Source organism: Eumetopias jubatus, unplaced genomic scaffold (genome assembly GCF_037043125.1).
Source record: "Eumetopias jubatus isolate StellerSeaLion01/CBP00866 unplaced genomic scaffold, mEumJub1_p1.0 scaffold_5, whole genome shotgun sequence".
NCBI classification, from domain to species: Eukaryota; Metazoa; Chordata; class Mammalia; order Carnivora; family Otariidae; genus Eumetopias; species Eumetopias jubatus.
This window is the reverse complement of record NW_028274811.1, coordinates 55,235,149-55,251,602: the sequence shown is the minus strand read 5'-3', so window position 1 is coordinate 55,251,602 and position 16,454 is coordinate 55,235,149. Positions and strand designations below refer to the sequence as shown.

Sequence of the window (16,454 nt, the reverse complement as noted above, 5' to 3'; positions counted from 1 at the left end):
CTAATTATGGAACTTTTATAAAAATGTCTGTATTTATGATAGCCAAAGAGAAACTCTACTCTTAAACACAGATTAGCTGTGTTTAAGCATGCATGTTTGTGTTACTCTAGGTTATCACTAAATCTCCAGCAACATTTAATACTGGAGCTTTCAAAATGGAAAAGAAATATCCAACAAACAAAGGTTCTAATAGAATGGAGCAAACACTTACCTTTAGAAAAAGAACCTTAATCATAATGTTAGAGGGCAGCTTCTGCCTTGAATTATGTACACAAATCTGTTGAATCATTCCATCTAGACCTGAGCAGCGTTTGCGATCCAATACGGCACCCCCAAATTGTTCACAGGAACCCATCTCTACTAGCCAACTAAACATTCTAACAGAGTTAGCAAACTGCTGATGTGATGAAATGGACCAAGAGCAGAGGACTTGTAGCACTGGGGTCTACAGACTGCTTAATAATTTAGCTTGGTTAATGTTCTAACTGCGGTTCATGTTTAATTGCAACATTGCTGATCAACAAATCCCATTTCAGTCATTAGCCGCAAACACCATGAAAGTTACCTTGGAGTTACCTTGGAGTAACTAGTTACCTTGGAGTAACTAAAACAACCTCTCCCTCTCACTTAATCTGAGGAAGTTATTAAGATACATTAAAAACAGGGAGAGCAGACTGGTGGTTCTTAATCCTGGCTGCACAGCAGACTCACGTGGGGGCCTTTAAGCATCCCTATGCTTGGTGTTCATCCCCAGACCAATAAAATCAGAATCTCTGGGAGAAGACTTGAACATCGGTAATTTTTTTAAGCTCCCAAGGTGATTCTATAGTGTGTGATCAAAGCTGAGAAAGCCTGGATCGACCAAGATGCTACCTACCGAATCAGTCCTTTAGAACTGAATAAATGGTTTTAGACTCTTAACTAGATTAACAGAGTCAGTTTAATGCCAGTTAATGCCAAAAAGTAGCACTGAGGAAGAGTTTGTACCACTGCGAGCATGTATATTTCTGCATCTTATTACTCAGTAAGAAATTCAACATTCGGAGCTCATTTCTCCCCTCACGGGTGTGACAGCCCCCAGCTGGCTTGGCACATAGACTCTAGGTGTGTAGGCGTACTGCCTCATTCTCAACACACTACATTTGCCAGAGTGATATTTCCGTGCCAACAATTAGCAGAATTCTCAGCTCCTTTGACTCCAATATCCCAAATTGCAAATTCATAAAATGTATATGAAGGTTTTCACTTGGGGCAGTAAAGATTTGTAGCATTTGCCTATTGAAGTTCACGACTTGATTCTTTCCCACTTCCCCAGGGGTTGTGTGTGTGCCTGCCATCTCCGAACCACTCTTCTTTTGAAAATCTGTCCTGTTAAATGAGTAACGTATGTCAAAGGAGGAGAAATAATACCTTTGAATCGACCCGTAGCAGTTTTCCAGTAAACAAGGCCATCATGTAAGAGAGTCCTTTCTTTACTTATCAGTGCTTGCTTCCTAAACACATGGCCATTTTTGAGCTTTGTGTAGGTTTTGTTTTCGATCTTATTTAGGATCTCAAGCCATTTTTGATTTTTCTCATACTCGCTGACTTTTAAATCCACTGCTGCAATCATGTCTTTAATTAAGCACAGGGCTTTGCACAAGTCTTTATGTTCTTCACTTCTTTCTGCATGGGAAAAAGAAAGAACACTATAGAATAAGCCAGAGTGCTGAGGAAGAATTTTTTTTTTAGGTTTAAATGCAATTAAAGTCATACAAAGAGCAAAAATCACACAACAAAAATGTTGGATTAGGTTCAAATACCTTATTATCACTCTGCGTCCTTTCTCCCCAAAAAGAACTATTACAAGATTTAATTATAAAAGATTTATTTATCAGATATGCTTGAGATGAAATACTATCAGTAACATGTCCAAGTTCTAAAGATAGGTCTGACCTTCCCCAAGAGTAGGGAATATGTTATATACTAACCTAGGCTTTCCTTCCACCTTCTCAGACACAGGTAATCAAGTGATCTCTTCACTGAATTTCTTAGAACTCAGCGAAGCTGCAGGCCGAAATGAGGGTCTTCTCATGAAAGGGAGATGCAGGGGGACTTGGACTCATTTGCCTTCCTGGGTCCCACCCTCCATAAAAAATATTCAAAATGGTATTTCAACATTTTTTCAACCTAAAAAAATGGGACAAGGCACTGTGCCTAGGGGGTCAGCCATACTCATGCCAACAGTAGACAATCATCGATTCCAGTGGTTACTCTAAAACACTGGCCATCTGCGCTATTAAAGAGGGCACGTTCTGCATGGAGCACTGGTGTTATACGCAAACGATGAATCATGGAACACTACATCAAAAACTAATGATGTACTGTATGGTGATTAACATAATAAAAAAATACAGGAAAACAATCAAAATAAAACACTGGCCATCTGCTCGTATCTTTCAATTATCCTTTTTTTTTAAGATTTTATTTATTTATTTTGAGAGAAAGAGACAGCAGCAAGAGAGGGAACACAAGCAGGGGGAATGGGAGAGGGAGAAGCAGGCTTCCCACGGAGCAGGGAGCCCGATGCGGGGCTTGATCCCAGGACCCTGGGACCATGACCTGAGCCGAAGGCAGACACTTAACGACTGAGCCACCAAGGCGCCCCCTCTCTCAATTATCTTAAGAAAAAGCTCTGGAGGAGTTTCTGGAACAACCTCCTAGAACTCCAGATGACACTGAATTTAACTACCGTCTTATTGAATGATAAGGAACACCTAGTTCATGTTTATCGAGGCAAACCAAAGAGAAAGTTTCAAGAGGTCAGAAGGTGCCAGAAGGAGAGAAGAAAAGAAAAACTGGCAGAGAAAACAAACCCTATGGCAGCAGAAATCAACACACAGAAACAGCAGTCAAGTGAGATGAGAACAAGTCCTCAAACAGTCTGAACATTTCCAGGTTCTCAGTGTCCTACATGCAGGGAGGTTGTTCCAGAAAATCAAGGAACAGATCCTGACAGGGATCTTTCACAAGGAAGATACATTCTTTCTCACTGTCTCTGAAAGTATCCTCTTTCCTACACTTACCAACCCGCAAAAGATTCTCCTTTCCAAAGAGCCTATTTCATAAATAGGAAAAGAGGAGTAAAGATAATCAAAGTTGGGTTACAATGTAACTTGGGGTGAGACCAAGAAAAGGCTCAGTCTTTTGACCATCAGGGACAAATTACTGTCTTGTAATGGCAGGCTACCCTAAGTGATGCAACATTGGCCTCACCTGGGAGTCTTGCTAGGGACCTTGGGTTGCACCTCACACCTCAGTGAAGCAGAATCTGCATGGAAGCAAGATCTGCAGGAGAGGAGTATGTCTAACGAAGTTTGAGAAGCACCGCCATAACTGAGTCACATAAACCAATGCTCCCAGGAGCCAGAGAGCAAGAATGGACCACTGGTAAGACCTGACCTAAAGAAGCAGTGTCCATTCACTCAGCCATCATGACAGCTATACCCGGAAAGCCCTAAGTCATGCTGATCATTTCTGACATGCAGTAGTTAATGATCGTTATTCTGCCTACTAGGAATTTGGCATGGGACAATTCTTAGAGTAGCAGTAGCTGACTTAACACAATCTGGCAGATTTTAGTCTTTGAGGTATTGTATTTAACTCTACCCTTAAGACAATATGAACATCGTACAAACTGAAAGCCTTAATTTTGTTTTCATTACTTTGCTGAGAACAACATTTATGAGGCTTTTCTCTTCATATTGTGCTGGTATTTTCTTTTATGTTGAATTATAGGGAGCACTAAAAATGCAGGAACAGAGGTTACCATTCCTGCCTGAACTTAGTTCTTAATGTGACTGAAAAAAGGAAACACTAATTCATGCATTTCTACATGCCTAGACCGCTTCCCCCAAAAAAGATGTTAGAGGTTGACTTTTTAGAGGCGGCATTTAAGATCTCATTACCCCTTTCATTACGTCCAAGTCAACTGGTCATAACGAAGGTAATAAAAACAGCTCCCACTTAGTGAGTCCTTTGTTTACACCAGGCTCTGCACTGGGCATTTTATGCAACGATCTCATTTAATCCTCACAACAATTCCCTGAGGATTATTAGTCTCACTTAGTAATGGAGAAAACCGAGGATCCTTTAACGAATGTGCCCAACAAATGAGCTGCAAAACCGAGTATATGCAATGGCAATGCAAGTTCACACGATTCTAAACCCAGGCCCTTGTTAACCAAACACACCACCATCTGACAAATAATTTACTCAAGATCAATAAGCTAGCTGGAGGAACAGGCATTTTTATTCATTCGTTCATTGCACTGGCATGTTCTTATTTACTGATAGACTCTTCTGTACCAGTCACTGCACCAGGCATTCAAGATCCAGTTGTGAACCAGACAGACACGGGCCTTCTCGATCCTTTAAGGAGCTTACGGTTCAGCCATGTGCATTATTAGCTTCCTAAAAGATGCCTAGATGTTACCCCTGGAACTTGATGAACTGACAGAGGGAAAAACAGCTCCCTCAAAAATCATTCTCAATCTAATAATTCACGGCTTGGAAGATGTGACATCTGGTGAGAGGATCCATGGGGTCGGTTTCATCGGACTACTGATAAGCTAACAGGAAGATCGGGAAGCAGAGGTATTAAGAAGATCTGGATACAGGGGAGAGGTAGGTTCTGGAAACTGAAGAAGTGATAGGCAGGTTCAAAGTACGAAGAACGCTGCCTGGCTTAGGCTGCCTGGAGCAATTCAGACTACTGCCCAAGCGACATCATAAAAGGTATCTTCTCAAAAAGGATCCAAATCCTAAGGCTCTAAAAGTTTTTCCCTAATCAACAATCTTCATAAATCACAGGCCACAAGCATTTGTATCTGTTGATGACACCTCAGCTATGTTTAAGATTAATGCAAGAGGCAAATGTTTATCCCAGAAGCTATGACTCACCCTTTGTGTACTGCAAAATCCTTTCCACCAGGACAGGGTATTTTGTGATGCGCTGAGTGACTAGCAGAATGCATTCTGGAATTCCTCGGCGTCGAGCCAGAAGATTACTATTTCGAAGCTTAAAAAAATATATATACATTTTTATGTACACAAACTGTATTTCTTTTTAGGTCTGAGTTTAATAATACAAAGAATCTGCCATTGTATTGTTCTATTCAGATACAACGTAATATGCATTATCATTAATTAAAACTTGATTCATTGTCGGGGCGCCTGGGTGGCTCAGTCGGTTAAGCGACTGCCTTCGGTTCAGGTCATGATCCTGGAGTCCTGGGATCGAGCCCCACATCAGGCTCCCTGCTTAGCGGAGACCCTGCTTCTCCCTCTCCCTCTACCGGCTGCTCCCCCTGCTTGTGCCCTCTCTCTGTCAAATACATAAAGAAAATCTTTTAAAAAATAAAATAAAATAAAACTTGATTCATTGTCATTAAATTGTACACTTTGTCATTAATCTCTCAATAATCTCACTCTCAAAATTAAGAAGTTTCAAGTTACACTGATATATTTGCAGTTAATTCCAAAAGTAAGCAAGTTTCACTAAGTGTTAAGATTTATGAGAGCAAAAGTTCTGGCAAATATTCACAAATCAAAGTCACATTTTGAGTGTGAGTTTGCAATTAACTGTTGGTTTTTCTAACCAGTCTTCCTCTACATTTGTTATTATTCATCACAGCACTTACAGTTCCCTCTAATCAAGTCAATTTTTTTCCTAAAAATTTCATAGTATTCTTTAAGTTTTCAAGTTCTCAATACTCAGGTATGTGGTGTGGGGGAGGGGGAGTATCTCCTAACATTCTCAAAATAAAAGAAAAAATGTACAATCCAAGGAACTCTAAAGGACAAATTTCTTCAACACATAAGCTGGAACACCAAAAAATAAATAAAGGGATGGGGCACAATCAAATTAAAAGAGATTTAAAAGATACAACTCTGATACACAATATGTAAACTTTAGTCAGATTCTGATTTAAGCAATCCAATTTCCTTTCATTTTTTAGGGAAATCTGAATACTGACCAGCTGTCTGAAGATATTAAAGAATAATTCTTAATTGTGCTAATGTCAATGTAATTTTTAAAAGATGCATTGTTTAGAAACACATATTACATACATGTGAAATTACATGATGTTCTGGATTTGCTTCAAATTAATCCAGGGGGTGGGGTGGATTCTGTGTTTTCACTAAGGTTCTTCTGATTTATTACTTCTCAGGACATAAAACGACAACCCAGGATATTACAAAGGTGCTCAGAAGGTTGGAGGACACTTTACAAATATAAGATACAAAAGGAAATTACTTGGGAGAAATATTTTACCAAGACAGAAAAAGAGATTTTCCATCTTTGCACAAGCCTATCTCTTTCTTTTCCTTCCTCTGAAAATCAGCACCTCGATGTGAAACTTGTTAAGGTCATGTAACAAGAAAGCATGGACAATTTCCCCGTGCCGGCTTACCACTTTGCGATAGTTTAAAAATACTTACCTTAATAAAATTCTGAAACTTTTTATTTTGCTGGAGTTCTTTAAAGAGGCTAACAGCTTCTTTGTGATGGCTACAGAATTCGCCATATATTTTCTTCATTTGATTTGCATTTTCTTCTGAAAACTGAGAATGACATTTCAATGATGGTTTATAAATTTAATTAGTTCTAAACCCTGAAGAGAACATGCAATTTTCATATATTTCAATATATTTTTGACAAATAAAGAATAAACATAAAATTTCTGAACACAATCCCTTCTTTTGCCCAGACACTTTTTAAATTAAACTAAGAAGTTGCCAAGAGGTAAGGGGAAGACATCAACCTATTGGGGTTATACTCTATTGGACTAATTCAATTATCACATAGCCAAATGAAAAACATTTGTTACCTTTTATTCTTTTTTAGGTGTTTGTGCAACTTGATCATTTCAACTTATTGTTTTATTACCTTTCTAGACTGAAGAAAAGCTATGTTGCAACATTTGGGGGTGCTCAAGGTTTGACCTCTCATGGGTTGACATTTACATTTGGTGAACTGACCATGTCCATGGACTCAGTCCTCAATTTGGAATTTGATTTTTGTCAATACATCACAAAAGGAAAGTCAGGTAAAAGGGAAAGATGAATAATCGGAATGCCAATTTATTGACTAATGGACCAAAGTAGAGATATGGGCTGGATATTTCAATAAGCTTGACTTGTGGAAACATCTCTGTAGAAACTTCTAGATGGGAACCAAATCAGATTAATAAGGTGGTATGGAGGACACAAACTGAATTACTTGAATGTCAATGTTTTACCCTCTGCCACATTCAATATTATCGCAACAGAAACTAAAACACAGCCACCCTGCCCCTGACAAGTACTTCAACTTTACAACCCCATCTCTGATCTTTTCATCTTTGCTTACAGTTTCATCTATGCTGGGGGCAAGTATGTCTCAAGAGCTGATTCTTAAATTACCTCTGATTGCTAAAAACAAGACAAAAACCAAAACAAACAAAAACTTAAATACTAATCTAACAAAGTATACACAGGCCTTCTATGCTGACAACTATATAATGCAGGTGAAAAAAAAATCAAAGATGTAAATCAAAGGAGAGATATATCACGTTCATAGATTGGAAGACGCAACATAGTAAAGATGTCAATTTTCCCAAACTGATCTACAGGTTTAACGCAATCCTCCTCAGAATCTCAACAAGTTTTTTCTTAAAAATACATACAGACAAGATTATTATACAATTTAGATGGAAAGATAAAAGAATAGCTAAAAAACATTTTGAAAAAAATAAAGTAGAAGGACTCAGTCTACTCAATTTCAAGATTTATTATATAGCTACAATAATTAAGACTGTGTGAAAGGACAGACACATAGATTAGCGAAACAGAGTAGGAGCCCAAAATGCCCAGTGGATTTTTGACAGAGGAGCAAAAACAATTCAGTGGAGCAAGGATGGTACTTCCGACAAATGGCATTGGGGCATTAGACATCCATAGATCAAAAACAAAAAGTGAATCTTGACATGTGGCTCAGATCTTAAACAAAAATTAACTCAAAATGGATCACAGACTTAAATGTAAAACATAAAACTGTAAAACTTTTACAAAAATACATAGGAGAAAATCTTTTGAGATCTCAGGCTAAACAAAAAGTTGTTAGACTTGAAACCAAAACCATGACCTTTAAAAGGAAAAACTGAAAGAATGGACTTCATCAAACTTAGAGAATAAGAGAACAAGTTACAGACTTAAGAAAATGTTTGCAAATCACATAGCTGACAAAGGACTAGGATCTAGAATATATAAAGAAATTTCACTATTCAACAGTAAGAAAACAAACGATCCAATTAGAAAATGGTCAAAAGACATGAGCCAACCTTTTATCAGAGAGGATATACAGATGGCAAATAAGCACATGAAAGATGCGGGACATCATCAGATATGGGAGAATTATAATTTACATCACAGTGAGTTATCCGTATATGTCTTTCAGAATAGCTAAAATGAAAAATAGTGACAATGCCAAATGCTGGTGAGGATGCAGAGAAACTGGATTACTTGTAACTGTTGATGAGGATGTAAAATCATACAACCACTCTGGAAAATAGTTGGCAGTCTCTCACAAAATTAAGCATGCAACTACCATACAATCCAGAAATTAAGACACCCACATATTTATCCCAGAGAAATGAAATACACACACACACACACACACACACACACACACATCTTTAAGCATATTTGTATCAATGAACTTAACTCCTCCATTTGTAGTAAATAAACCAACAGCTGAACTCTATTATTGTGTGCTACACAGTGAAATGGATTCAAAATCGGTCTTTTGGAGAAGATGGCATTTGGTATTTATCAAGAGGAAGTCAAACTAAGCTAACTAGGGATGCCTCTCCATGCCTTTCTCCAAGTGCTCCAAGGGACTGCAAAACATGGCATTCAAGCAAATTCCCTAGTTTTTTGTTCCTAAGTGACCCATTCATTCAATAAATATTTATGGGACCAAGCACTGTTCTAAGTGAAATTAGTTTGATGAATTATTAAATGAAATTCATTAAATGAAATTCATTAAATTAATGAATACATTAGTAATCAAATCAACAAGAATCCCTGCTTTACTGGGACTTACAAACTAGTGATGATAAAAAGCTTCCCCAGGTGTCACTACAGAGGTCTCAAGAAATCATATGCCTAACTCATTGTTCAGAGAGCAGATTTTGATTCAAACCTCAGTTAGGCTACTTAGGAGATAAGTGAACTTGAGAAAACCATTACCTCCTCCATGGCCCAGTTTCTGTATTCATACAATGGGAAAGATAATATCTACCTCATATAGAGAGTTGTGAAGGGAAAGGAGGTAGTATACATACAAGTACCCTGGAAAGTGCTCGCTCTATGAGGGTCACTGAATACATGTTATTTAACTTCTCTATTAGCATCTATATCACAGAAAACCCCTTGCAAAGGGATCAGAAGGCCAATACGAATTGTCAAAATTTTGTTTTCTCTTTTCTATTAGAAGAGTAGCACAGTCCATTCTCATGATGCTTCAAACATCCCAGGCACCTAAAAAGTGCCTCCTTTCAGTGACATTTACTGTGTTGTCCCCCAGGCAGGAACACTAAGGCTTTAATGATAACAGATCTTCCTCCCTCTTCCTAAGATGAACCAACATCCATCTTGGCGATAGTGGCATGACTACCACGGTTCCACGGGGGGAGCCCTGTTATCACAGAGCCACCACATCAAGAAGTCTACGCAGAATTTTCATAAGAGATTTAGATATGACCGTGACTTCCTGGTGGAGAGAGGGATGGGGATCATCCCACCAGGTCCTGAGACTCAACAGAAGTCAGTCACTGGCTAGTAAAGCTCTCAGCCACCAGGCACACAAAGGGGTATCGAACAGAAGAAAACCAACCAATCCCATCTGGCAGCAATGGTAAAACAATTGCAGTTCTTCATAGGCTTTTAACATTGTAGAGAGTCAGCAAACCTTTAGGTTTTTGAGGTTTGGGCCCTTAAACCTCCCTTACCTGCTGCACTAGAATATCTCCAATTCGGTTGATGATGAAATTCCTGTCATCACCAGCACAGGACTCCTGCCTTCGCTCCTTCATACTATAAAAGAAATGCCTATGGATTTCAAGTAACTCATCTAAGCAGGGGAAGATTTTATCCACGGTGCTGTGATCAAGCTGCAGCTCCTCCTTCATGCCTTTCCTGAAGATCTCAGACATGATGAGCAGGGTCTGGATATGATGCATCTCTGTTTGCATCAGCTCTGAAACAAACATGCAGAAAGAAGCTTGGACAACGAAGTACTCCAGTGACCTACATTAGCGGCTGAACACTGAATGTTATACAAATTAAAAAAAAAAAAAAAAGGAATGTTTATGAACAATGATATTCTTCCGCTATAAAAGTCAGCATTGATTCCAATTTCTCCAGAAGAAAACAAAGTGTGATGATCAAGGGACATTGTGGATAAAGTGAAAAAACAGCCCACAGAATGGGAGAGAGTCAGATCCTTCTTCAAGGCCTCCATGCTTGCTGTTCCAGCTGCCTGAGATGTTTTCTTCCCCAATCCACCTAGCTCCTTCTTATAAAGTCATCCAGGTCTCTTCGAATATTTCTTGTCTCTTAAGTCTCCTCCCCTGTATACCCTAACATTTCATAGCCCTCGTCCCCCTGTTTGATATGTATTTTTCTGTTCAGCACTTACCACCACCTACAACCTATTATGTATTCTACACATATCCTGGACTACACTGTAGGTTGTGTCCTCTGTCTTCCCACAGCAAAGTGAGTTCATGAGAGCAGAAAATCTGTACATTTTGCTCGCTGTTATTTCCCTGGTTTCCAGACTTAATGCCTGGCATACAACAGGTGCTAATATTTGTTGGAAAGTATACAGTATTTTATTTCTCAGAACCAAGATAAGTAGATGTTCTTATCCGTACTTCTAGATGAATAAACTGTGTCAAAAGGTTGTACATAACTTGCTCTAAACCTCAAAGCAAGTAATGAGGCTTCTTTGAAAGAAGAAAGGGAGGAGGGCAGTGGGCCAGCCTAGGGAGAGAGATCAGACTTCTTATGTGGGTAGAGTCAATAGACAGAAACTAGGGGAGAGGAACTTCAGATCTTAGCACAGATTAGTAGATTTAAAATGCAATGTCTATGGAAAGAGTTTCTAGAAAATGGAGGTGTTCAAGAAAAATGTGTATGATCAGGTTGCCGGGCTATGGCACTGATGATTCAAATACTACAAGGAACATGGAATCAGATGTTTTCCAATGACCTTACTTGGTTTTCAAATATCAATTTTTAATAAAGTGTGGCTGCCAATGACGCTAATTACTAAACTTCTATAGAAAAAGTAATGCTGGCATTTCCAGTAAAAGGACTGAAAAAAAATTTTTTAATGCAAGAAAAATATCTCAGAAGGGACTTGCATCCAGAGTATAAAAACAAGTGTTACAACTCAACAGTAAAAAGACAAAATGAACAAAAAAAAACCACTTCAATGGGGGAAAAGATTTGAACAGATGTTTCTCCAAAGAGATCTACGAATGACCAATGAGTACATGGAAAGATGCTTAACATCATTAGCCCTCAGGAAAATGCAAATCAAAACGAAAATTCACACACACTAGGCTAACTGGAATAAAACAGGTGGACAATAAAGAAGTGTTGGTAGGGATGTGGAGAAAGCAAAATCCTCAGTATATCACTGGTAGGTGGGTAAAATGGTGCAGCTGCTTTGGAAAACAGTCTGACAGTTCTTCCCATGGGTTGAATATAAAGTTACTATGTGACCCCAAAAGTGGCAATAGTCCAAAATGACCATCCACTGATAAAATGACCATTAAATGATAATTAAATAAAACATAGGATATTTACAGTAAAATAATTTACAGCCATAAAAAAGAATGAAGTATTGATATACAACACAGATGAACCTTGAAAACAATACGCTAAGCGCAAGAAGCCGCCGTATATCGTACAACTCTATTTATGCCAAATACCCAGAGGAGGAAAATCCAGTGGGACAAGCAGATGAATGGCTGCTGGGGCTAGCGGGAGAGAACACAGAGAGTGAATGCTAAGGGCACAGGGTTTCTTTCTGGAGGAATGCAGATGCTCTGGAATTAGATGGTTGATGGTTGCACAACTTCATGAACATACTAAAAACTACTAAACTCTATACTGTGATAGAGTAAATTTTATGGTATATGAATTCTATCTCAATTATAAAAATGCATCACGAGAGGAAATAATTCATGATTCGTGGGAGAACCATAAGTAAAATTCTAGATTAGTATTTTGGACTCAGATATTAGGAAGACTCTAAAATATTAGCCATGGAGGGTAAACAAATCTCAATGTAGCTTTATTATTTTATCATAAACAAAAATCTCTTTGACCCACTAACTTCAAGTTATTCTTTCCTACCATGTTTTTCGCACCTACTCTGTACTAGAAGCACTTATTCATATGATTCATTTAATCCTTTTATCTAATTATCCATTATGACCCAAAACACAGTAATGATTTTTCTCATCCTTTAAAGAAAGACAACGAAGGGGCGCCTGGGTGGCTCAGTTGGTTAAGTATCTGCCTTCGGCTCAGGTCATGATCTCAGGGTCCTGGGATCGAGCCCCATGTGGGGTTCCCTGCTCAGCGGAGAGTCTGCTTCTCTCCCTCTCCCTCTGCCGCTGCCCCTGCTTGTGCTCATTCTGTCAAATAAATAAGATCTTAAAAAAAAAAAATAAAGACAATGAAGAGAAGCGTGAAGAATTTCCTTTGGAATACAAGGCCCTCTAACCCCAAAGGCCATGCTGTGAACTCCACAACATGGTAATTCATCCCAAATGGGTTAGATTATTTTTAATATATGAAATCAAGAAGTAAGTGAAGAACAATTACAGTATAATACAAACTACGTGAGAAATAAAAGGGACGGCGTCTTCCCACCTATACAGCCCTGGACAGATTTCAAACCAGGCTTGTACATCATCCCATATGACCTGCCTAACCACCAACCTGAGAAGGTGAGAAGGAATCCTTGTCACCATGGACTTTGTGGCCCATACCTGCAAACAAAGAACTAGTAAAAACTAAGAGTGAGTCCCATCTTTCAAGTAGGGTACCTTCTTGGAAGCACTTCTGAGGATCTACTTTGCATTTTAAAATTGTTTCAACTTCATTTTTCTCTAACCAGTTGATAATTTAACTTCCCCTAATTCAGACTGCCTCTCTCCCAATAGTGGGAAAGAGTAAAATCTCAGAGTTGAAATTCACACTTAGGACTGCAGAACACAGGCCCACATTGCTCTGATCCAGGTGTTGCCCATCCCACTGCAGTCTACATGAAGGGTACCTGATGGTGCATGCAGGCAAGCTGCAGAGCTATGTACCCAGCAGCGCTGTCTGCCCTATATTAAAATATGTGAAAACTTACAGTGATTCTCAGAAGAAGTATAAGCCATGTGTAAGTAAACTTGAAAAGGATCTGAGAAATAAAATTCGCTTTGTATCACGTACATACAACGCTTCAATTAAGCCTCACATTTTAAACGCGAATATCATTATCCACATTTTAAAGACAAAGAAACTAAGATCCAGGTGAATTAAACCATTTGTCTGAGATCAAGTAACTAGAAAGGACTGAGATTTGAACCCACGTCTGTATGACGGCAAATTCCATGCTCTTTCCCCTATACCACCCTGCTTCAAGCCCAAGAGCATATTTTAAATGCTTACCGAAAATGACATCTTGTCTTTTGATGACATCTTTCTCCTGCTTACTGCAAAATGAGGGATCCACCACCAGACTCCAAGATTCTGCTTCCAACTCCTGGGCGTCACTGCTGAGGTCACTCCACAGAGAAGAATCCACGACATCTAGCGTGCGGGTGGAACACAAAAGCCAGAAGTGGAATAACACAAAACAAAGGCCTTTCCAAGTACCCATGTCTACAGATTCATCACACAAAATAAACCTGCTTTGAACACAAAAACAGCTAAGCCAAAATACTGTTGATGTGGGGCAGAAACATCTAGAAACCAAACTGGTGAAAGGATCCAAATCAAGGCAGCTTGCAAGAAAACAAAGAATCATTAAAAGAGTGATGGTGTGTATGTCTAAAAAAAAAAAAAAGACATTTAAAGATTCTTCTGTTTTGGTGTGGTCTATTTTAGTTCTTTTATTTTTGGTAAGTTTCTGAGTCCATAATGTGCTTACAGAATCTTGAATACACACTACCTTTTGCCCCAGGTTACTCTGCGCTCTTTACTCAAATCTGAGTTTTGTACTTGTCCACCTGATTTGCTCTTGACTTGGCTCGCTGTCCTTAATATAAACAAGAAAGCAGGGTACAAGGGCTCAAGTCACAGGTGAGTACAGATTTTTTGACAGAATTTGATATCACACACACATACTCCTTCCAGGAAAACTAAATCCTATTTGTCCAAACAGCACTCCTGAGAGAGAGTCCAGCCCAGAGGAGTCAGCATGAGAGGACAATGCATTGAAAGACTCAAGTTTAAAATAAAAGCAATCGATTCCGGGGGAAGAGTCCACCCCTCACCTTACTGCTCTCCTTTTCTCTGGTCCTCCTTCACTTATTGATACAGCTTGGATACAACACGCAGTCCACCAGATTAAATCCTATCCTACAAAATATGCTTTTTAAAAAATGCTTTTATTCCCCTAGAAGTAGGGGGCAACAGATGGGGATAAGTATCTCAGAAATCTAGGCAAGCCCAGTCTTAACTAAGTGAAGTACGTATTTTTAATATATGATCCTTATTCCAATTCATCAGTAGTTCTAAAACCTTATAAACAGTAAAAAGCACACGATGTATCTCATTCTCTTATTTTCATGCCACATGTCTATTTCATATATCATACATCCTTGGCCACTACCTGGGAGTATTCACTGAGGCTAAATTTTCATTTATCAAAAGAACCTATACCAAAAAGACACCATGAAACAGAATTCTTTAAAACACACACACACACACACACACATAATATGTTTGATCCTTCAGAAAATATTCCTTCTGGCAATTCCTCCCAGAAACAAACGTGTCTTCTCCTCACCTTCCACTAAGAAGGACTCCGTGGAGGGAGAAGAGCCCATGGACTGTAGCAGCTCATCGGAATGAGACCTGCTTCTCCAGGTGTTCCCGTCACTCTCACACTCCAGGGTTGGCCCCGACCTTCTGAAGCCGGAGGGAAGGAGGGAGACGAGTCAGTTCCAGCAGTGGCTCGGAGACGTGAAGGCTCAGAGTGGTTTCTCATCTTACCTTTCCAAGGCAGTGCCCGGAACACTTCTAGACAAAGGATGGGCCTGTGTGGAAGCTTCTTTTCTCCCGGTGGGCAATCCAATAGGCATGGAGGAAGAAGGGTGCAACCAGGGACCAGGTTGTGGGATGTCTCGCAATGAAGAGTCTAGAAATAAGAGATGGGCACTTCATGCGGTTTTCACAGAGGGCAGTAATTACAAGGAGTCACTCAAAAGCCAAGGAGCGAAACACTGGAATGGCGGCTGCTAATATGTCGCATACCCAGCCTTGACACCAGTCTCCTTGCCGCCTCCTGACATCTGCTTCAAATGTCCCTTCCATTTCACACCCTCCCAATACCCATGCAGCAGGCCTGCTTCAGCACAGCCACTTGGAGACTGTGGGCGGCTGGGATTACACAAACAAGAAGATGGAATGGGGAAACACTGAGAGAGCTTTCCCATAAACCACTGCTTGTACTCCTTCCAGCCAGCTTTAAATAGATGCAAGGTGTTATTAGTACTATTAGTAGAAGGCATATTGTATGTTTCAACAATCATACACACATACACACAGAACCATGTCAGTGGACTGGAATGATGCTGGGGAGTCTGTTCTTTAGGGGGTGAGAACTTCAGGCAAATGAAACCTGCAAGTCAAGCTGAGCTCTTCTCTCTCACATACTGAAAACTAAAGGGTGCTTCAATACCTTTCTGGTTTCTTCCAAACTTCTTCTCAACACTTTCTTCTAAATCGTTACGGGCATATATGCTCTTATACTTGAGGTGTACCATACATGACCCTCAGGAAATGTTTCAATCCTACAGTATCAGAGATAGAGCACACACCTTCTCAAGCAGAAGAGAATCAACACTTACATGGAACCCCGGGATATTACAGAGGATTTTATACATGTATGATTTGGTTTGATTTTCATGACTCCCAGAGAAGGAATTTTATCAATTATAAGGTCCTTTTATTTTCATGCCGAACCTTATGAAATTGACAAGCACCTCCCAACTACAATCAAAGGGACTTCTGTCCAGGCAGGGGTGTAAACGAAGTCACAGTTGTGACTCTCTGCACTAGCTCAACCTGTTCAACATCACACCCAATCGCATAGCACCATGAATCTGCATACTGTATTGTCCTGTGATTCAAGT

General features: G+C 39.5%; 1 protein-coding gene across 1 annotated transcript in view; it reads right to left on the bottom strand.

Moving 5' to 3' along the window:
• The window catches only part of ARHGEF28 (Rho guanine nucleotide exchange factor 28), a 116,367-nt gene that overhangs the window by 52,751 nt on the left and 47,162 nt on the right, over nucleotides 1-16,454 (bottom strand). Inside the window, exons 11-17 of the mRNA XM_028089635.2 lie at nucleotides 15,314-15,457; nucleotides 15,107-15,235; nucleotides 13,765-13,905; nucleotides 10,035-10,282; nucleotides 6,484-6,606; nucleotides 4,942-5,059; nucleotides 1,411-1,665 (exon numbers count right to left, since the gene is read on the bottom strand). Coding sequence (XP_027945436.1) covers nucleotides 1,411-1,665; nucleotides 4,942-5,059; nucleotides 6,484-6,606; nucleotides 10,035-10,282; nucleotides 13,765-13,905; nucleotides 15,107-15,235; nucleotides 15,314-15,457 — 1,158 coding nt within the window. The remainder of the gene's footprint in view (nucleotides 1-1,410; nucleotides 1,666-4,941; nucleotides 5,060-6,483; nucleotides 6,607-10,034; nucleotides 10,283-13,764; nucleotides 13,906-15,106; nucleotides 15,236-15,313; nucleotides 15,458-16,454) is intronic.